General features: G+C 38.0%; 1 protein-coding gene and 1 long non-coding RNA gene across 11 annotated transcripts in view; one reads left to right on the forward strand and one right to left on the reverse strand.

Annotated features, from left to right (window-relative positions):
* The window catches only part of LOC138689289 (uncharacterized), a 350596-nt gene that overhangs the window by 297130 nt on the left and 30770 nt on the right, over positions 1-22696 (forward strand). The window contains exons 6-8 of one of the 2 annotated variants that reach the window (XR_011328161.1): positions 9886-10065; positions 13820-13916; positions 22442-22476. This is a non-coding gene — a long non-coding RNA (uncharacterized lncRNA). The remainder of the gene's footprint in view (positions 1-9885; positions 10066-13819; positions 13917-22441; positions 22477-22696) is intronic. The other variant, XR_011328158.1, reaches the window with a different exon arrangement.
* GALNT18 (polypeptide N-acetylgalactosaminyltransferase 18) overlaps positions 2279-22696 on the reverse strand; it is a 249088-nt gene continuing 228670 nt past the window's right edge. For 3 of the 9 annotated variants that reach the window (XM_069803883.1, XM_069803875.1, XM_069803876.1), the window contains 2 exons: positions 20902-21066; positions 2279-2759 (listed from right to left, as the gene is read on the reverse strand). In XM_069803883.1, the coding sequence (XP_069659984.1) occupies positions 2613-2759; positions 20902-21066 (312 nt within the window). In that variant the 3' untranslated portion in view covers positions 2279-2612. The other 6 variants (XM_069803877.1, XM_069803882.1, XM_069803879.1 and 3 more) reach the window with 6 other exon arrangements.

Below are 22696 nucleotides of genomic sequence, written 5' to 3' on the forward strand. Positions count from 1 at the left end.
AAGAAAATCTGTTCTGAGACCTTATGTCTCAAAGTGCATAATAATAGTGCTGCTTATGTACATTCATAATTTCTACTATACCATTTTAGTAGGCTTAGTCACACGTTTAAACCCATTTCCCTTTTTCTACAAGTTATCATATAAAAATGTTTATGATACAAAACAAAGGTAAAAGCATATTAAAATGCATGTATTTTATGTATAGCTGAATTGCTGTAGTATAAAGTAATGTTTCAAGTCTGGATTTAAGTCTGTGCCATTGTCATGTCGTTGTCCCCACTCCCACCCCCCCCATCCCACCCTCCCCCCATGTTTATTTTGAGGGATTCTTGGTAATGTTGTTCTGGTCTACAGAAGCGGAAGAAAACTGTTCCTCAGTGCAGGCCCCGTGGGAATCAAGGGGAGCAGCAGACTTAGAACTGGTGTGTAGCTGGGAGGTATGGCTGGATAGCACCAAATATGGTTTGGTGAGGCTGCATGGCTCACTTAAGTGTTTGGGTTGTTTTTCACTTAGCAGTGAACATCAGGACATTGCTGCAATGTAATTGGGAATAACTACAATCTTCTTTGGGCAGATGCTGGACATACAATATTCATTTTGGTATGAAATAAACCAGTCCAGAGCTCAGCTCAGCTCCTCCCTTTCACTTTTAAGTCTTTGCCAGGCATCTCCCTCTAGTGCTCATAAAAAAACCCCAAAAGCACCAAACCAGAAAGTGACTGGTCAGAGCGCAGGAGGCTCGTAAGAATCGAGAGGAGACTGGTTTGATCCATACTACTTGTTTTTCCCTTAATGGCTGCATATCCATACACTGAAGTCTTGGTATCTTTACTGAAAGGAAGCTTTGTTTGTGTGAGCTACTCTGTGCAAGTTCTGTGCTTTTTCTCTGTCTGAACATGCAGTTTCCTCCTCATTCATCTGGAATGCCTGTGAAAAGTAAGTCCAGTTGGTCAGTAGTGGAACTTGGGAATGCTCAAAATGGCTCTGCATGCCATGTACTGAGCCTTCTCCTGTCGGGACACTGCACATGCTCCAGTATGCAGGAGGCTTGGCTCGCTTGTGTAGCAACCTCCTGTTTTCTCTACAGGGTAAAATTAAAGCTGCTTTACCTTGTCTAGCTGTGGTACCCGGACACTCAGGTTATTGATGCTCTTTCAGGGTTCTAATTTTAATGGGAGTTTTCACTCAAACAGGCCTGAGGGACCTCTGAAGTTGGTCAAAGTGCAGGTGTTAACCTCGTCTTTATTGGCTGTTACTCTTTTCCTGTTCCTCAGCGTTTTCTTCTCTGAGAAGCAGATGTATGGCAACTATATATAGCAGAAGGTTGGACACATGTAATTAACGTGCCACATGACTTATTAAACAGTCATAAGAAACAATACTGCTAGCTGGTCCTGAACGTGAAGCCAGCCTGTAAAAGACAGTTTGGCACATAACCAGCTCCGAAAGAGGCTATGCCTATTACTTAAGGTAACAAACAACAGAATAAAAAAACAAATAGAGTAATAAAAGAAAGGGAATTTACATACAAATAAAAGCAGCTGGAAATAAAGAGGCCAGTAATCCTACTGTTCTGGTTTAGCTCATCAGATTGCTTCTTCCTCTCCTCATCCCAGTCTTAGCTGAGATGAAGTGATATGGCATTGCACTCACACCTCCTTAAAGGTAGGGAGAAAGGCAGAGTGAATTCATGCTTTTTGCTGTTGCTCTTGGATGGAGCCATTTTTATCCAAGTCTGTGGTAGCCAGGGAACAGTGCATTTAAAAAAAGAAAAAAGTTGTAAGAACTATGAAAAATTGAAAGGAAAGTGCAGCCATTGAAACGGAGGTCAACCCATTGAGAAATGTCAGGGGTTTTTTTTGTATTTTTCTTCCAGTAGCTGCTGTTTTTGTCTTGTAGCTTTTTTCCTTCTTTTTAATTAATTCTCTTCCCCTCACTTGAGCCCTGGAGTTCTCTCTGTGGTTTTACTTAGTAGTACTGGTGAGGAAAAGTACGTGAGTGCATATGATACACCTATACACCTCCCCCCACCACACCACACCTCCCCCCATATTTGCACACTAATAGCTACAGTGACCTAGACAGGTCTCCCTAGAGGGCGAAAGGAGAAAATCCTCCCTCACTGTAGCTACTAGTGTGCAGGTAGGACATTTTACTACAAGTCTGGAGAGTACTGACACTTGGCAACAACTTGCCGAGATCAGGCTTGGTTAATGAAAACAATGAAACCACCACTTAACTTCCAAATGGATTTCCATGGAGACAGCTAGACAGTAATACTGTTTGGACTTTTTTATTCAATAAAAGTTTGAGTTATAAATATTCTCCATTTGTTTCCTATTTACAATTGTAAAATATTTTAGGATAGCCTACCCATCACCTGTCATTCAGCATCTCTATAAATGCCATGAAAACACCATTGTGAAATAAAAATGTCTTATTTTCAGCCCACAAACCCAATTTCCACACACTCACAAAATAAAATCAAAGGGACAAAAAAGAGGAGAGAAGGAAGTGGAGGGCAGTGAGGGGTGAGAGGAATATAGTACAGCAGGCAACAATGCAATATTTGCTACACAGTAGCAAAAGAAATGGGTAAAAATTGAGTCTGCTATGATGACAAGCTTTTCAGGACATTTGTTATAGACCAGCGTTGTCCAGTGCATTTCTGAAGGATGAGTTGAAATCCAAATTCATTTTCATTGTTTTCCTGCAATTCCAGGCAACGCTTGGATTTTCGATTCTGGATTGGACCTCCCTTTAAAGATGGGGGAAAAAAAGAAGTGTTTGGATTAAACATTGTGAACTTGTTGCATTGCTACTGTGTGATAATATAGATTAGAGAACATTCCAATGTCCACCTACTAAATGCACTGCTACTGTGAAAAACGTTTCAGTTAGAGACAAGATAAGCACTAGGTTGGGTTTGGAGTGAAGGTTCCCTTTGTCACCAGCTGGTTTAATCTCTGATGCAGTTTGGAATAGCCTCAATTCCTGGTTACTATTTCAGTAAATGGGGTTTCTAGAATCGAGATGTGTTTCTAGCCATGCTTACCATGAGCCAAAAGCTTTCCTGTGTGCTTCAGTTACCTAGCTTAGTGGCTCTGCTGTACCTCTGAAACATCAAAAAAAGGCAAAAGAGGACCACTGCCTGGGGCAGGGGTGTCCTGTATGTAGGATAAAATGCAAAAAATTATTTATTCTTTGAATTCTGAAATGAACTGTCTTTTATAATCTTATGTTGGTAACCCTCAGTATTGACTCTATTCAATTCTCAGCTTAATACTGCCATACTAAAGCCCTACCTTCGTTGTTGAATTGCAGCAAACCTTAAATCACTGGGGCTATCACACAGTTAACTGTAGACCTAAATTACAATTAAATCATCATGTAGGTGACATAAATGACACTTTTTTCCGTTAATTCTTGTTTCAGTTGGTTCTTTCACCCTCTCTCCTGTCCAATAAAGATAATAGATAACTTGTACACATTAGTGTCAGGGAAGTTTCTTCCAAGATATACAGAGTAGAGTAATTTGCACAGAAGTCTGAGAGTCGGACTTGTGTAGTAGAGAATTACTGGCTTAATCTGCAAATCAAAGAACGGAGTGTAAATCAGTACAGATTAGTACAGCTGAAGCATGGAAAGAGCAGCCACATTTAGATTACTTATTTATACAATGGGGAAAAAAATAGGTGCTATGAAAAAAACCCCAAACAACTACCCAACCCCGTACAGAAAAACCACCTCATCGATTTTGTTCAAGTCTGTGTTATACCTTGCATTAGAAAGTCATAATTGTGATAGATTTCTATTATAATCACAAGGATATTGACATAAATTCCATAGAAATGCTTAGTTTGCTTTTTCAGAGAAGGCTGTTCCTCAGGCAAGGGTAGCTTGTGCCGTTCAGTACAGGTTCTGCTTCATTCAGACAGTGGGTCTCCTCTCCTCCTATCCTACCAGTAATACTTAGTAAGTACTTTGTCCGGGAAGTGACTTCTAAAAACATTTTTTGAACCTGGCTAATGAAATAGAGAATTAGGCTTGAAAGCTCTAAGTTTTAAATATGGCTTTGGGTAAGAGAGAGACCATTTCTAGAATAATCCACAAAATTCAAAACATGAGGCTCCCATAAATCCTCCTTGGTAGGCCTACGTGCAGTCTAGATACAATTTTCATTGATTACTTTACTAGACAGACAGGCATACAGTAGGCATTTTAACGTACCTCCATAACGAAATGCTGAGTGAACTGTATTTTCCTACTGCTGTATAACTATTATTGACATTCATATTAATAACGGTAGTTAAATTTGGGTATCTGGTGGAGCATAAACTCTAAGCTATCTAGAAGCAATAAAACTGCTTGACATACAGGAAATGTGAAGAAACTAGGATGGGAAATTTGTCAAAGCTTTATTATATGCTATTTGTTCCCTTATCCTAAACACACACCCCCCACCCCCCGCAAGTTACTTTGGCCTTCTAAAGCTCACTGTGGTGAGATTGTTTTGGGTTTTTTTTTTCCAAATGAATTCAATGAGCTTTGAATTAGGTCTTTTAGATATAAAACACCAAAGTAATGGATATTTTCTCATTGCCAAAAGAAACAGTTCTTGGTGTTTTGTTATTTTCTTCCAGCAAAACAGATGGTTTCTATTCTTAATGAAAACTGTTGATTATGTTTTTTTCTCTGCATAGAGTCAGTGTTGCATGGCACCCAGGTTCAGCTCCCTGGGTTTAAATTGGGAATTACAGTTTACCACAAGTGCTTCTGCTTAAACCCAAAACTGAGATCAAGTTCCTTGTGCTTACAACTGATGCTGGAGGTGCTTGTCTTGCTGTCATTTAAGTTAACTAGTTCTGTATCTTTCATTTATCAGTTTAGTCCTTGTCTCAGTTTTGGTGTCTAAGACCTCCTCAGCTCAGATCTTGTGCTAAGGAAGCAGGAGAAAGAAGTTCTCCTGCCTTCTGTCTTGTCAGAAAACTAACCAGTTATGGAAGATTAGTTCAGTTCCATTACTTGCCTGATTTTTGGACCTGGGATATGAATCTGGGTATGGTACTTTTAGACCTCTCCTGTCACTTCTAACTTATTAGCATAAGTGAAGGTACAGAATTAATTCTCTCTGTTTTATGTATAGCATGATGGCTAAACCACACGTGTTTCCCTGGCACAACTCTTCTTGCCCAAACTCTGTGAAATGAACTCTGTGGTGTCCATCTTAAGAGCAGCTTTTATGCTCATGAAGAAGAAGGAGGTAGGATGCTCAGGTCCAGCTGGCTTCAGCAGCTGGGCTGGGGCAAACACCTAGTTTGTTGGCTGAGCTTTGTGAATCCTGTTCTTTGGTGCCTACTTTTTCTCCCCAAGGAGTCTGTATGGAGCCTAGTCACCTAACTTAGAGCTCTGCCACAGCACTAAGGCTTAAATACTGTCATGCTGAGTTGGAATTTCTTTCTACCTAACTCCCACTTGTTTCAGTGATCAAGGGTTTCTTTCACTTGAACAGGCCCAAATGCCTTCTATTCCCATTGAGGATTTTGGGGTAGAAGGAGGAGGATGTTCACAGCGGAGACAATGGTTTGCCTTTATTCTAAATCATGCAGAGCACACATAGGTGTTACAGTAAATGTATTCATGCAAAATACTTTAATACAGGCAGTTACATAAACAAAGTGTAAACCACTCCTAAGAAGAAACAAAACAAACAAGCAACCAAAAAAACCACACAAAAAAGCCCTCCCCCTCCTCTTTTCCTGATATGCCCTCATGTGAAATCTGGCTTCTATTTAACAGAAACAAGTGACTCGGGAGATAAAAAGCCAAAGAAGCTCTTTTTGATGTGCTGCAAAGCACTCTGCAGTGGCTACTGAAAATCACCCTGCTTAGTACATTGGAGCTGCTGTATGGAACATAAAAGAGACACCAAAGTTAAGCAGTGGCTAATACGTGTGAATTGAGTGTTGTAGAGAGCACAGATGCTTTTAGCAGGATGATTTTTTTTTTTTTTTTCCAAGAGAAATGTAAAGGCTCAAGTCCTGTTAGAAACAGCACAATTTAATGCCTAAGAGATGTGAGGTCTGTGCAGAACCATGGCTTAATCCCTCAGAAAGGGTGCAGTCTACACAGCTTTGGTTCCTTTCAGTAAGGATAGAAATGAAAGAATTGCTTTGAAGTACAAGGAGGGGGGCTTGTATAGCACTTACTTAAAATTTCCTGTTGTTAGCCTACTTAATTGTATTCATTTTATTTTCCCCTTCATATGCCTAATGCAAGCCTGCGACCAGGGGTGATGACAGTGCATCCACTATATGTTGCAAGGCCTGAATGAGCATGGTGTTTAATCATTAAAGCACATGAACTGAGTAACTCCACGGAAGGAAGCAGGGAGCAAGCAGGACTGACACACTGAAAGCTAACACTACATTTTGCTGCTCTGATGGGCTGGGCCTCCAAATTACAGTATTCCTGAATGGTTTCTGCAGTCTGTTGTCATCATTAGCATTTGCAACCCTTAAGCCAAATGCAGACAAAGGTGTCCTTTTAGTTAAGTCTTTTTTTTTTTTTTTTTAATAACAACTTAGCAAATCTTGTATAAAACTCTGACAGTCATGTTTACCGCTTGCTCAGCAAAATGGTTTATTGTAATACTACACTTCAGGGTAAGTGAAAGGCACGTTGCCTATCTATCTGGTTCCCTTTCCCCATCCTAGGTAAGGCCTCTACTTTCCAATTTAAAGGCAAAAAATTGATAGCCTAGGGTAATGTCTTTAATCATGATACATAAAATATAGTTCTATAGGTTGAAACAAGTTAAAGAGGAATTCTGCCCAGTTGAACAGAACCAGGATTAAGATAATTGATGATGAGAGGCAGCTCGATGGCAGTAGAAGTCTCAAGAGGATAAATAAATATCCAGGTCAACTATTTTATAAAAATAGACTGAATGCGACAGCACTAACAAGTTTGACTGAAAACTTGATGGGTTTTGCAACGCAAATTGAAGCAATTCCTGTGAGAAGCACAAATGCTCTCAACGCCTGCTGGTAGCCTTAGACACATAAAACTGATTGAGTGCTTCATAAGCATACTTTTAATGTTAACACTATCTCAAGTCACACATCCTGTTATGACCAACAGCTATTGGAATGTGACATCACACACGTAGTGGGAAAGCAATACTTTTGACTTCCTTTAGAATTATTGTACTTTCTGCATATCTACCATTACGTGAGAGGTTTCCTTTCAAGCCTTTTACTAAAGTAAAATTTATCCAGTAATACAGCATCTAAGAATACCATTTGATGTGCCTGCAAACCATTGCAGTACAAGGATGGTCCAATGTGCATGGTAGGCAGTCCCATGTGAGTCTGTCGTATGTAAAAAAACCCAACCAACTGGCTTTTAGAAAGAGCAGCATGTTGCAAGTATATACTTACATATTCTAGGTTAGAGCTGGAGTGCTACTAAGCTGTGCAAAGTAATTAGACCGTCTTTGCTGAACTGTTCTGTGGCTTTTGTTTTGGTTTATTTGGGGGTGCTGGATGCACAGTTCCCAAACCTCCCCTTCCTGTGTTTGCTCTGCGGGGCAGTGAAGTGGGATAGGTCTCCTCTGGAATATTAGTCCTTGCAGAACCAGGCTTAGTTGAAAACTGTCGTGAAGTTTCTTTAATGTCTAGAAGGCGTCCTAGCCAGAGGGCTACAAAAGGGACAGAACACTGGTACAGCTTTCTTTGCAAATACCACAGGTGTTAAAATTTTTTTGTAAAGAAACATGTAGTGTACACACACCATGTAACCTGGAACTCCTGCCCCTCCATACCACTGCTACTGCAGTACTGGGGTTATATACCATGTTATGCTCCTCAGCTAAAGTGCCTTCAAAACAAAGCATGTTTTGACTTTACAACAAAAGATGCATTAAGAAGTTTCTGTAAATGTATATCTAGCCAAAAAGTTCTGAACAGCTCATGGGTTTTCTTATGAAAAATCTCACCTTATGGTTACTGAATGACAGACCTTTTAATCAGATGATATTTTACTGGTTGCAGTGTAAAATCTTTTTTATTTCTGGCTGCATTTAGTAGAAACTTACCATCATATTTACTCTCTAATTTTCTTCCATAAGACTTCTCTTCAGCAAGAGCCAATTTTCTGTTCTTTGTTACTCTGAAGTCAGATTGCCAAGGTTGTGTTTCGATATATGAACAAAAAGGCACTCAGCAGGAAAAGAACAGAGATGCTACTTCACATAGTTTAGGTATTTTAAAGGAAGAATTCAAATATGGATATGTGGCATCATTAAAGCTGAATAAATAATTCACAACATCTAATTGACTTGGTCAATTTAGTCATTGTTCGTATTTGGCACATCTGCTAGATGTGATCCATGACATTCCAGGTGTTTAGGTAGGTGTGATGGGTTCTGTGAGCTGCAAGTTGTAGTACTGGGTTTCCAAATTTCCCAGAAAAAGCAATGTAGAAAGGGAAAATGGGGAAGTGAGGTTGTTGCTTTAGACTGAACCAGGGCTTCATAAGCTAGTAAAAGCTTTTGGGCATTAGACAGGGTTTCATCACTTGTAAAAATGAGGGATATTAAATGAACGCTAGAGGTTGTCAGCATTACTGAAAATCAGACTGATAGCTCTTCTTAACAAGTTACTATAAAGTGTACACTTTTGTTACAGAGTTTAAACCTACTATTGGCTCATCACATTAAAGCTCGTATTATTCTACCTAAAAGAGAAGAAAAGAAGTGCTCTTACCAGCTTGCCTAACCATGGCTATTTCAGAAAAGGTCTTAAAAGGTCTTAAAAGGTTACTAAGTGTATCCAATCTTGTCTCACATATGCTATATAGATCGTGGCATTCACTAGTCTGTAACTTTCTATTTGTACCTCAATCAGTGACCTCAAATATTTACATGTTCACTCTACCTTGGAGGCAGAAACTCTAATCTTTGCTGTTGCTTTGATATGTTTGAATCAAAAAATTATGCTGAGGTATATATAACACAGATAATCTCCACTCCAAACAGAATGCATGGTCTTCTCATTCATTTCCCCAGAACACTGGGGTAAATTTTCAGTGACTGTTAGTACACCAAATTTAGTCCTAAAAAAAATTACTCGATTTTTACAGGTCATTTTGTCTTCTATGTGGTCACTTCTGTATGGATGTTGCTGCAGTAAGAAAATATTCATAGGAAAAAGTGAATAATCTATCCCATACAGTAATTAATGTATTTTCAGTATTGTCCATTGCTTGGAAATATTGGATGATGTTACTGAGTTTAGAATTTCTGCTTCATAGTTGTATAAAGGATATAGGTATATATAATGGTATATATATGCAATTGATTAATTCCCTCTCAAATCTAAAGTAGTATCACAAATTTTCTAATTCTTTGGCGAACAGGTGGTCTGTAAGTAAAGCAGACTCTATAACGTACTCTCTGTTGTTCAAATCTCTCAAAAATTACACTATTTAAATTGAAATATTCCTCAGTGAAGTATATTGTTAGCTGTTGGTCTTCAAAGGCACTTGGTTCCTAATATATTTGATATAGCTACTGTGAAAATAAGGGACATTTAACTGCTATTACGTATATGAAATATTATACACAGCAGTATTATATATTAAAAAGGTGTCTGTCAGCTCTTTAGATTGCTATTTACAATTAGATAGGCAAATGAGAATCTTTACCAGACACTTTTAAAATGTAAATTTATTTCTCCAATACTAACCAAAACTAATTGCTGCGTACAATGTAAGCTTAGGTGGAGTTATAATAGGGATCAGCCAAAACATTTCTTAAGGGAAAAAAAATTTTTTTTTTTTTTTTTTTTCCTCCTCCTCCTCACTACTTCTCATGCACTTAGGTTCTGCTGTCAGGTAGCCATCTGAGCACTGGCCTTCATCCACTTGCTGGTACCCAGTGAGTAAATACTATGAAACATCCTCTGACAATGGAATTAGACACATCATACAACAGTTACAACAATTTAATGTCTACATCACACTTTGTCTCATTCCACTCATTCTGCTACTGAGACATCTGAGTGTTCAGTTTTTACATAATCATAAATGTTACATTTCTATATTGCTGCAACAAATTTTTAATACTGCAGCTGTGACAAATCAAATGATGCAGCCTTATCTGTATGTCCAAACTAGGTTTTAGTAACTAGTGGACTGTACAATCATTTTCTGTTTTGTTTAATCTAGATTAGCTATAGGAATGTAGAGCAGTCCAGGTTCCGAGCACAGCCATCTAAAGGTGTAATAGTTAAATACACAATACTGTTAATTATTAAGTATTTAAATAAAAGCAATTCAACCTGACCAAAGGAAATGCAGTTTCATACAGAGAATGTAATTGGAATAGAAAATAAATTACAGAGAAACAGCATAAAAATCAGAAGTTGAATGTATGGTTTTATACCTATCAGTAATATTTTCCACATATATAGAAAATTTTATCATAGATTTATAACAGACTACAAAGGCCCATTGTTAATAGCAAGATTAAGAAAATAATACCTCACAAAGAAATAAATTCAAGTCTTCACTGAAATACAAAGAAGCTCTTCAGGATATGATAGCTGAAAATACATTTTACTACAGAAAATAGTGATAAAACTAAGAAAATTGAAGCAGGCTTTGGAGTAGAATACATTAGCCAGACTAGAAAGATCATTAGGGATTTTTCAGAAAGTAAACGTGAATCATTACTGTATCAGCAGTGGCCAGGAAATCTTTCTGACATATTATTAGAAAAACATCTGCAGAAACAAATATTCTAGGTATACAATATGATATTTAAAATTAATTACTGAACACTGTTTCAGGGAGGAGTGAGTGGGCAGTAGTTAAAAAGGGAATCTTTTATCCATACATAGCCCTGATAATTGTGGCTAAATGCAGAATTTACAGCTGAACATATTGTTTGGTTTTGTTTTGGCAACAAATCCAGATGATGATGTATTATGTTGACCTTCTGATCGCTAGGATTACCCATTAAGTCCTTTGTAAAAAAGGAAAAACTAGCTTTATGCTATGCAGGTGATAATGACGTGCACGGCTTTTCCAGCTACAGCTGCTGTCCTGAGTAACAAGTTAACAGGACAATTCATTTAGAAATAAATTGAATGCCTTTTTGAGAACTGACAGTCATAGAAGAGTAAGCTCCAGAAATTTATGTCGGTGAGAGATGATACACAGGTTGACATTTTCTGAAAAATTTTTCTTACTATTAAAGGGGATGCTGTTTGTAAGTGTCTCTTCTGCATCTTCCTTTTGTCATATACTGCCTACTGTCCTACTTGGTAGCATTCAGAAAACTGTAACCACAGAACCCACTATACTGAGTAGTCGCTGGCTACTTAGTGCTCTAAATTCAATACTCTAATGTTCTGAATTAGAATTTAAGATGTGTTTCTACATTATGTATGTTAACAACAACTGCTACATTTTATACCTCCTTCTACTAGCAGGAGTGTTAGATACAGGTAAATCCCATGTTTCTAAACATCTCTGGAGTCCTGAGTGAGACCTGACCTGTAGAAAAGAATCCAGAGTTAATGCTCTGCACCAATGTTTTCTGCAGGGTGATTTTACTCTAACTAAAAAATAGAAAATTTTTTCTTATACAATCTTTCTTTTCATGGATGGAGCCATACAGTAGCTGCCTGTGTCAAGAAACAATATTATAACTAGGAAAAAGATGGGAGTGCTGGATACATTGGCTTTATTTGCATGTTTTACAAATACATTTTGTGAAAAGCTTAGAAAAGTTACCTTTTTCTCTTTCATTCTGAGATTACATATAAATGACTTCTGCAAACAAGTCAGGCTCGATTTATCTGCCTTGATCTAGGCTTGCTTCAAGATGTCTAAAGTAGAAGACAGAGAAAGGCAACAAAGATGCTTTGAAGTGTGATGGAATATTCAGATGGTGGGGAATTACAAAATACACTAAAATGAAATAAAAATAGGACTTTGCTTAGGATGTAAATGAAAATTAATGGAATCTGACTTCAGTGATCAGAAGTACGAATACCTGTGAATACCAGTGTGAAACTGGTAAATGAACTTTCTAAGGAAAAAAGGATTGTTAGAGTTAGCAATTTGCAACAACTACTGTGATTTATGTGGGTAAAGAAACCTGCTGAATTCATTGTCACAGGCATCAATGTTCAGTGACTGACTAGATGGTTTTAGTGGGGTAGGTTAATTTGAAGAGTGCTGATAAAACAAGTTTTTATAAGCATGCAGAGATCATTCAGACAAATCAAATCTTGGTCTTCATGAAGAGAGCACATTAGGGGTCAAGAAGGGAGTCCTCCTCCTGATGTTCCAGTGAACTGCTGCCTCAGAATAGAGCTGATTTCTCTGAAACAGCAAGCATTGACCATTGCCTGAGGGAGTCTTCTAGATGGCGTAATTAATCTAGTTAATTTTCTGATCTGTGATGTGGCAAATTGTGTATTCCTAGGTTTTGCCTTTTTGTTTGGTTTTGAAGCAATCATCACTTCTGTATATGTTGCTTTCTAAGGCTTATTCTGCATTGCTTGTCTGTGCGAACTCTTGTTAACAAGTCTTCCCTCCCTACTTTTGAGCATGCACAAGATGCAAGATTAGTTTGCTAATGAACATCTGTTCACCGCATGCACCTGAAGATCATGTCTAAGAGCACCTGACTGTCTTATTCTTTCTCTTTTTCTCCTTATGGATAAAAATATTGTTCTAACATAGCATACCTAGAAAACTAATGTAAAGAAGAAAAGTTCACATTATTATTTCCCAACCTTAGCACAGGGGATACCTAGTTATTCATCTTCAGCCAGACAAAAAAGAAACTCCTTTCAGCACAATTAGAAAACTCAAGATTTTTATATTTTCCCTAGGAAAGATGAGATGTTTTCCCTAGACACCTGAACAGATTTCCAAAGATTTATGGATTTTAGATGAGAGAAAATATGGATTCCTATTTCTTTGTGAGATGTAACTCTTACTAAAATGTAACTCCTTTGGAAAACAAAAATACTGAATGACAATTTTATTTCTTGTGTGTGTGTGGTGTATTCAATTAGCCTAGGTTTTCTAATCTGAGTGCTCAATATGAAGGCTTCCTAACTCATTTTAACCCAGAAACTGAACTGTTTGCATTGTCATTATATACTTAGGATTAAACCAATCCCTAGAGACCAAGAAATAAATTGAGTGCTGACTGAAGAAAATTAAGGAATGATTTGCGCTAGTTTTTCAACTGATCTGCATATTCTCATGTGGGAATTTAGGTTGAGCTCTTTGGGACTTTGGTCACACTATCTAGTTATTGAAAATGGCTTTTTCCCTAGTAACCACACAAATCTGTTGCTGATTATAATTGATATTGGGAAAGGAATGTCCTTGCAGCTGCAGCACAAACCTTGCACAGTTTACTCAGACAATAATGGAAATAATCTATTTTTTGTCTGTTATACTGGGTGTTGTCACTGTCAGGATACTAGACGTGATGCCCCGATCATCTCACTAAATAACAAACGCTCTTTTCTTGTCATGTATAGCATTATTGTATCCTGATTTAATTGCCTTCCAAGTGAACATTTTTCTCAATTATTTGCATCTTGGATTGCAGGGTGTTACTTGGTAGCCAAACCTTACTTACATAGATATTGTTCTTGTCTGCATTGAAATTAAAGATGCAACTTTTACGGACTTGATCAGGACAGAGTTTTGTTTTTTGTCTGGGAACTTAGAAATAATAAAAGATGTATGCTAAAGGTAAACATACTTCCATCCATCTTGCAGCTGAGGAATGCAGAACCCAAGAAGTGATTGGTCCAGTAATGCCAAAGAGGGACTGAGAACAGAGCTCAGATCTCCTGAAACCCAGCCACTTCATTTGGTAAGTGTTGGTTATCAGTCAAGTTGTGGAAAACATTCTGGATTTGACCATTGTTTTGCATGTCTCTCATTATAATGCCATGCAATACCTTGTCAGCAGCAGCTGTCATCTGCGATTTTTGGATGGAGCTTATCTGGACATCAGAAATTAGGGAAAATCAGGTGGAACTAGGACAAATAATTTCCTTGTAAATAAATGTGGTGTTTAAAATTATATGCTAAAATATGCAAATAGGGTATCTGTTTTGAAGGAAAAACATGGCTATGTGTTAACTTCCTTCTAAATTAATTCAGCACAAGTGTCCTTGGAGCTTAAATGTAGTCCTCGAGAGAGTAAATACTGCATAATGTGATATGCTGGAAAAGACTTGAAATGCACCCACTAAAAGCTCATTTTACTGCTCTATTCACACACAAACTTTCTAGCTGGCAAGTTCTACACCTAATTTGCAAAAATTAAAACTTGCTACTAAAGAAGTACTCCAAATAGAAGACTAAACTTATACAAGGAAATTTTGGTTACCGTTAACTACAGCAGCAACTGCAAGCAAATTTAACACCAATTACTAAAACACAGTATTATATAGTAATATTTGTATTTAATATTTTTTCTGCATGTGTTTTGCATATACATTTTCATATTTAAGTTGAAGTCAGGTATTCATTCAATATGGAGAAAGACTGAATGCTTTCAGATTTTTGTACTTTTAAACAATTCCATTTGCATGAATGGGACTAGAGTTTGTAGGCTTATAGTAAGACATAGTTCAAGGAGTATGAAAAACAAATACTCTAATACACCTGGTTTTAAAAAGTGTTTAATATAACAAGAATATTGGTTAAGTTGCACATGAATTAGGGACAAATTTACTAGAGCAAAAAGAAAATTAAAACATTAACTATCACTTTCATGTCTAAGCAGAACAATGGTTCAGGTTCCTTGTCTTCCAGCTATAACACCTTGTGCAGTTATCCAGTTAGTTCAAATATTAAGTACAGGCAAGCTAAGGAAATATTTGATCAAAGATGGGCAAAGAGTAGCTAAGTATAGAAAAAAGTGCTGCTAATGTACTGGACCCATATGCCAACACTGCACTGAGGCCCCTGGGGCTTGTGGAAGTGCTCTTTTGTGGTTGAGGCTTAAAATTGAAAACTCTGTGACACTGGTCATTTAAAATTCAGATAGCCTCAGTAAAAACACAGGGCTTAACCTAGCCTGTTGGCTCAATTAATTGAATAATTAGGTTCTGTTTTTCTTTATATTTCTCCTGCAGGATCACAATCACTTTCTGTTCTGACTTCTTACACAGATAGCACTGCATTATTATATAGCTGTATTGCAGTATAGCATGTCCTATACTGCAAATACATATTGAGTGTATTTGCATCCTTTGGGGTTAGAAGTACAGTATAAATTCAAATTCTTGATAAATTAATGATGCTGGTTTTCTACCCTGTGGCTCTCATAATGCAAGAATGTGAAGAAGTTAATGGGGACCATTGTTCCCTTAGAGACAGCGTTCTACTGAAATTAATGCCTCTTGTACACCGATGTCCTTGGCTAATATATGGGTTGAAAACTGGGAGTGGACATTAGAAGGAAACTGTCTACTGTTTAATGGTGTTAGCCTCCACTTCTGCACTGTGTACACTCAGCAAAGGATCATATGATATTGGTACAGAGATTCTCTGCTTGCTTCACAGGCCTCCAGTTTAACCCTACCACACAATCTGCACCCTGTATTCCCTTACTTGTTTGGGATGTGGTTCGGGTAATGGTTCCAGCTAGCAGTAGTATTGCACATCCTTTAATTTTGTAAGATAAAGGCACGTAAGAATAATTCAGAATGACTGTCTGGCAAAGGCCAAAATCTGTAGGAGGAGCAAGATGTAAATGCTTTCAGTAATTTTAAGGTCTATTCTTTCTTTATATAGCCACACAGAATATCTATTATCTAATACGTTTTTAAATGTGATCTGAATCATCACGTTTATCTGTGGAATACTGTACCAACTGAGTAATTCATTTGCTCTCGTCTGTCTTCCCTTTTCCTTCCATAGCAATTCCTACTGTGATATTTCGGAAATTATACATATGGTAACTACAATTGTCAGCAACAAATTTTATTTACAGCTTCTCAGGATAGCATAAACCACCCCCTCTGAACACTTCTGAACTGGAAGCTTTCCTGTGGAAACCTCCAGCACTGACTAGAATCACAATCCTCCATAAAATGTAAAAGCAACGTTAGCATCGCAGGCAGATGCAGCTGCTACTGGATATGGGTACCCGACAGTGCTGAGCATAGGCTTTGCACAGCCTCTCCCTCCCATGAGGTCTGCGATGAGTGTCCACTCTTCTTACCTTTCTATGGCAACCACACTGTTGGTTGAATTACTTAAATTAACAGAGCTTGCTGTACTGAAAAGGATTCAACATGAAACAGCCTTAAAAACATTCATCTCTTCATTTTTTAGGTCTGCGTCGTGTCCATCCTTATATCTCTTGTTACACGGAGCCCTCACCTGTCACATTTCTCACAACAGCAAATAGTGACAGCATAGCTAGTCTGGTTAGAAGCATAAGAAAGTCGCATCCCTATCCAATTAAATATAAACATGAAGACACTTCAAGATAAAGAGTAATTACGGAAAAACTTCCTCCTTTTGCCCTTGTTTTGCTGCTGGAGGAGTCTTAACATGCTGTAAGTGTACTTTCTAGATGACCTGCTGGTCACCCAGGTGATGTATGTAGAGATGAATTTTACTCACAGGGTAGGTGTTACATCACAACTGCCTTTTTATCAGCAATAAACCTGAGAAATCAGACTGGAGACTGAGAAACTTCTTAAACAAACAAACCCATACCCCCCCCCCCCCCAAAAAAAAAAACAACCCTGACTGCAGCATTTAGAATGTACTATTTCTTAGCACACAGAAAAACCTTAATAATGTAAGATAGTCAGTTCAAAAGAGCATGGTTTTGGCCATAAGCAGTTTCTACTGAAAGATGTCCCAAGGAGATATCTGACCAGGTGCACTGGCCTCACTCTCCTACATCTCAGTGCCCCTTCTCTGTCACACAACAGACCACGTAATGCAACCACTACAGCAGTCCCAAGGACAGCAGCTTGACTGAGCATGTGGACAGTGACTGTCATGCAGATGTGCTGCTGACCTGATGCTTCCTGCAAGCATTTGGTTACGGGGGGGGACAGGCTGCTGCTGCCAGCACACTGCATGAGCACCTGCTCCGCGCCGTAAAGAGCTCACAGGGTGTGAGCAGGACTAATTGTTTAGTACTACATAAGGGGTGCTCAGTAGCAACTGAGATTAGTTTTTGCTTTCCTGATGATTCATGATGCCAGAGCAGCTTCCTCGATACCATGTTTAAATTAATATTTTAGTAAAATTCTGATCATTTTACTACCATGTAATTCTGTCCTCTCTGCCTTGTGTAATTTCTGGGGATTAGTTGCCATTTTGCTATAAGGTCTGGTTTTGCTCCATTAAATGAAAAAGTGGTGAGACAGACTGAACTAGGTGAACTGGCAAACACCTAGAAGACTTTTCAGCATAAAAGTATTCCCAAAATAAGCATTTCCCTTAAGAGAAGACTTGACAAACAACCTGAACAATAAAATTCTTGAACACTACCCAGTTGACTGGAGTCTTTTCAGGGCTAATTTACATAATTTGACATAATTACAGTTATAAACACTTGAAGAAGCCTTGGAAGGAAGAATGTCATTGAAGCCTACATTTTATTGGGTGTTGTTGCATTTGGCAGCTGTACAAAACTGTGGAGCATGGAAATTTGCTCAGATGGATCCTGATTATACCAACACATAATATGAGCTTTGAATGCTCAATGCAAGTTTGTCCAGTACAGAAGGATACCACAGTCTCCCAAGGCCTCTGTCCAGTCAGCCAGTATGATGTATAATGAAAACAGTTTGAGGTACTGGTGGCAGTTCCCTCCATATGAATGCCCATTAAACGACTATTTTGTCCACAACATGGCAGTGAACATCTGAGTGTCTGACTCCAGCTGCCTACAATTGAAGGTAGCAACATAACTTAAAATTTTAAAACCAAAGTAAAAGATAACTTGCTTTCTTTTTTTTTAAATTTAAATATACACACACACAAGTGTATATATGTGTATACACACACACACACTTCTAATCAAAGATGCAAATTAAGAATGAAATAATTCTGTAATAGAACTATAGAAGCAAGACCACTAGCTGAGGATGACCCCTATTTTCTACTTCTGTCATAAGGATTTCTCTCATCATTAGATTTCAACAACGCAAGGGAGGAGGAAAATGTTAACTGAAGAATCCTTTTTCCAAAAAGCTGTACAGTCTTCTATCAACCCGTCTGAAGTCCATGTCCCACTACACACTATTATGGTGCCTCTCAGAATATATAGTGTGTTTTGCAGAAAAGTGAGAAAGCTTCCTCATTCAAATTTTAAGATACATGTCTGGAATGCAGGGCAAATACTGATTTTTGTGCTGGTCAGGGGAATCTAGTTCAATTGGTTTACCCTGCTTTGGTTGGTAAGTCTTGTTCCCATTTCCTTTCCGAGACAATTTCTCTACTTGCACTGCTATATTTTTATTTATCTATATCATCAGACATTCTTGTTGAATGGCTAGAGAATCCAGAGAAGTGAAAGCATACTTGCAGCCAAAGGAAGGTGCTATAAAAAGCTATGGCCAGCATCTACTTTTTAATTAATATTTCACAAACTTCAAGACTACATAAGCATCAATACTTACAATCCTGCTTATTTTCAGTAGTTCTGCTCACTGCATAATATGGAAAATAAATACCAGAGCTTTAAAAACATAACAAAAAAGACTCTTTTCAGATAAACAGCTTCCAGTGTATTCACAGAAACACATCCTTTCACCAGACTAAATGGGAGCATTTCAAATGGAGTTCATCAGCTGATCTTGGCAATCCTTGATTACTCTCATTAACTTTCTTCTAGCTTACAGAGGGGCTGTGTACCATGCTGTATGTTGAGAAATAATGGCATTTTAATTGCATTGGGTATTAACAAAATCCTTTTTGAACAGCAAGCTTTTAATTATTTCATTTGTCTCTTAATTTATCATAAGGAAACAACTAATTAGCTTTCACTTCTCCTGGGCAGAAGTTTCTTTGTAGAAGACTTAAGTACAGTCCATAGAGCCTAGTTTAACAGCACTGCACCTTCACTGGGAAAATGTATTTGGAACATGGAATGGAAATACAGACAGAAAACAAACCTAAAGTAGTTAAATACTATTTCTGAAGCTTTTAATAGCTAAATTATCAATGCATTCTACTGCTGCTCCCCAAATCAGATCTAACATAATTAGTATTACAAAACAGCAGCAATATTCTGGAGTAGAAACCGTTAATTGTCACCAAAGGGTTGGGTTATACAGAGCAATCACTGAATAGGTGGACAGTACTAACATGTTACTGAAATACTATTTAAATAAATGTTAATTATACTTTTTTTAAATGGTACCAAAAATCAAGTGCAGAGATGGCCACAGTGAGCCCCTGCGCTCATGATGAGACTATTTTTACAACTTCAGAGAAGACATAATTAAAACTCTGCCCTTGAGGAGACTGAAAGTGAAAGCTGGGATGTCTTTCCAGGTTAGGGATTTAAGGTCTGCTGCTTGAGAGCTACCCCTTAAAGACAAAGATTTGGATTACTTCAAAGTATAAATACAAATTATGTTAATAGTATGTTTTATTGATTACTGTCCAAATGCTCTCTGCATTAAGGTGGATGCGAAACTGTATTACCAATGTCCTAAAATAGGCTGAACATGGCTGTTGAAGTCAAAGAAAAAAAACAACAAACTAATGAGCTGGCAGAAAAGATATTCGCAAACCCACATGGATGATACAGAAAAATTAAATGCAGGGATAGAATTACCTTAATGGTGAGCCTCAGCCCATGGGCTGGAGTACACAACTAGATTTGTAGCTTCACAACTGCAGAGGAGCAACTGTGACCAAACTCACACTAGCTATTAAATTTTTCACAGAAGCTAAGTCAGGTACTTGGTTTAGAAAGCATTGTAATCTAAATTTTAGTTATCCTAAGCAACCGACATGTCAGTACCCGACATGGTAAACTTCCGATGTCTTAATTCTTACCTTAGGAAAATCTTACCTTCCTTTGAAAGACCAAATTTGACTATCTTTAGCTTCCAACCATTGGAACCTGTTTTGTCTTCAGGATAACCTATGTCCCTCTGTGGAAACACTGGTATGCTTTGAGTCACCTTGCCACTTCCTCTTAGCTAAACTGAACAGAGTGATCTCCATAAGCATTATATCACAAAGTGTGTTTCCTAGCCCCATAACTTTTGTGGCTTCTTTGTAGTTCTCCCTTGTATTTCTAAATCAGTTATGACATGCGGACACCAGGCCTGGACTCAGTGTCCTATCAGCATTGTCATCACTGTGAAACCATTTCTCAGCCTTCACTTGCACTTCTTTTTATCTCTCTCTCTCACACATAAAAGCATTAGCCTTTTTAAGTAAGGAACTGCACAAGTAGCTCATGATGAGGCTGTTATCATCAATGACCCACTATCCCCTTTTCTGAGTTGCCACTTCCAAAAAACCAAACAACAAAAACGCTTTCTGTTTCTTGCTCCTAAATAGGTTACTTTGCATTTGACTCTACCAAAATAACTTTTTTTTTTAATTGAGATAATTCTGTAGCAGTCACTCTGCCTTAGAAACAAATAATTTCTTGTGAACTCAGAAAATAGAACACAAGTTTTATAACCGCCTAAGGTAGCTGACATTGGGATCAAATGTAAACATAGCTTCCTGCTTCCGTGCAAAGAAAGCAAGGATAAATCTGGTTCAGTTCTGTTAGTAAAGAGATTACTCACACTTCAGATGCAGAAACAGAGCTTTTGAACTTTCTGAAATGTCTGCTGAGTAAGAATTACCTGAGTAAACTGCCAGTAAAGCTTCATTCTCTTGGCTTTGGCATAATTGCATTCAATGAGCCTGGGCCTGCTGTTCACGTCCACCAGGCATCTGTTGTCATCATCGTCGATAGTGGGACTCAGAACACCCACATGGAGCTGCTGATTGCTTGTGTAATAAACATTCTGCAACAGGAAGCACAAACAAGATTTGTGGCCTCTAGACAGAAGCAGCACTTTTACCAAAAAGCTAATGGCAAAGATAAATATGCTGAATAGCAGTAGGCTGACCCCATAGTGGCTTTTAAATTATTTCCTTTCATGCAGGAGGCAACAAAACATTTAAAAGTTGTTCTAAATTAACAATTAATTGTTACCAACAAGTAAATGCTGGTTAACTATTTAATAAGAAATATGCAAACAAAACTGCTTGTTGTCTTATTGTGTGCCTTTTTACTTCTGTTTCCTATGGTCATGCACCATGGGTCTTCAAAGAGCAAGATGTACACCCTCTAGCAGGAAGTGGGGTTAGTCTGAGTATTGCCATCAACTGATTAGACTATTTCATCTGAGGATAATACCTAACTGGAGAGGTAAGAAAAGAGAACGGCAGCACAACAGTTCAGCAGGAAGGATCTCAATCTTTTATACGACACATAGAAAGATAAATGGAAGGTTTTCTACAAATGCTAAAAAACAAATTTGAGACAGCTAACCAGAATCCAGTATATACAATAAAAAGTTATTAGCAGTTGGTGACAGACAGATACACGGCAGGAAAGAGACCAGAATGGCCATGTTTCAGGCTATTTGTTCTCATTTTATTTTGTATATGTCAATACACACAGACACAAGAGACTGGAAAAAGGGACCAGATGCTGACTGCTCTGGATTTGTAGCAAAGGAGTGCTCTCATCGGCCTCAGTGATTATACTTATGACTGAAGGCATGACACTATTATAGTACACAAATTCTTTCCACTCTGACTACAAACAGATATGTGGATGGTTTCTCTAGAAGGAAGAAGGAAGGTGAGCTTGCCAGACAGAGTCAATAACGTGTCTTCTTGAAGATAATAGGTTACATATAAGTCCAGAAAGGTTAACACAGGACTATGCTGGGATTGTCTGTTTGCTAATCACAAACAGAATTTATTTTGCTAAAATCAGACCTTTTTCCTGAGAGGACCATGAGAAAGATGAAATGGCAACATCATGCTTTAGGAACCTTATCCGGTAAGGGTAGGTCTAAGGCTTTGACAACTCTAGTGGTATCAGAGTCACAACAGACAAGAGCTGGACAGATGCACCAAATTAATATCCCCGTCATCTTACTGTATCCATTCTATGTGTCTGTAACAAAAGGAGAGCTGGAAATTATATGGTGGTGTTTCTGTGCAAGACTATGTCCTCTGTTTACCCTCCTGGAACACTTCTGGGGCAGATGCACAGCAAATGTAAACTGACATAGTTGCATAAAAGTTAATGAAGTTACCATTAATGGTTTACACTAATCAAAGTTTTGACCCCCTTCATCCAGTTTCATTCTTTTCACCCCACAGAAATGATAACAGAAATCTGAGCTGGCTGAACCAAGGTGAGTCTAGGTTTTAAGAGTCCAAACAGAGAAAATTTGAATAGCTCAGTGATGCCTTACAGAAGAAGAGAAGGGTAAATAAAAGGACCTAGCAGAGCACATTTCCAAAGCGGTTGGTTGTTACTGATTGAAGTTAACAGTAAGAACTGTAGAAGAGCTAACAAGACCACACCCCAACAGACTCCATCCATAAGTTAGATAATTAACATTCCTGCAAACA

The sequence above is a fragment of the Haliaeetus albicilla genome, chromosome 16, assembly GCF_947461875.1.
Source record: "Haliaeetus albicilla chromosome 16, bHalAlb1.1, whole genome shotgun sequence".
Classification (NCBI taxonomy): Eukaryota; Metazoa; Chordata; class Aves; order Accipitriformes; family Accipitridae; genus Haliaeetus; species Haliaeetus albicilla.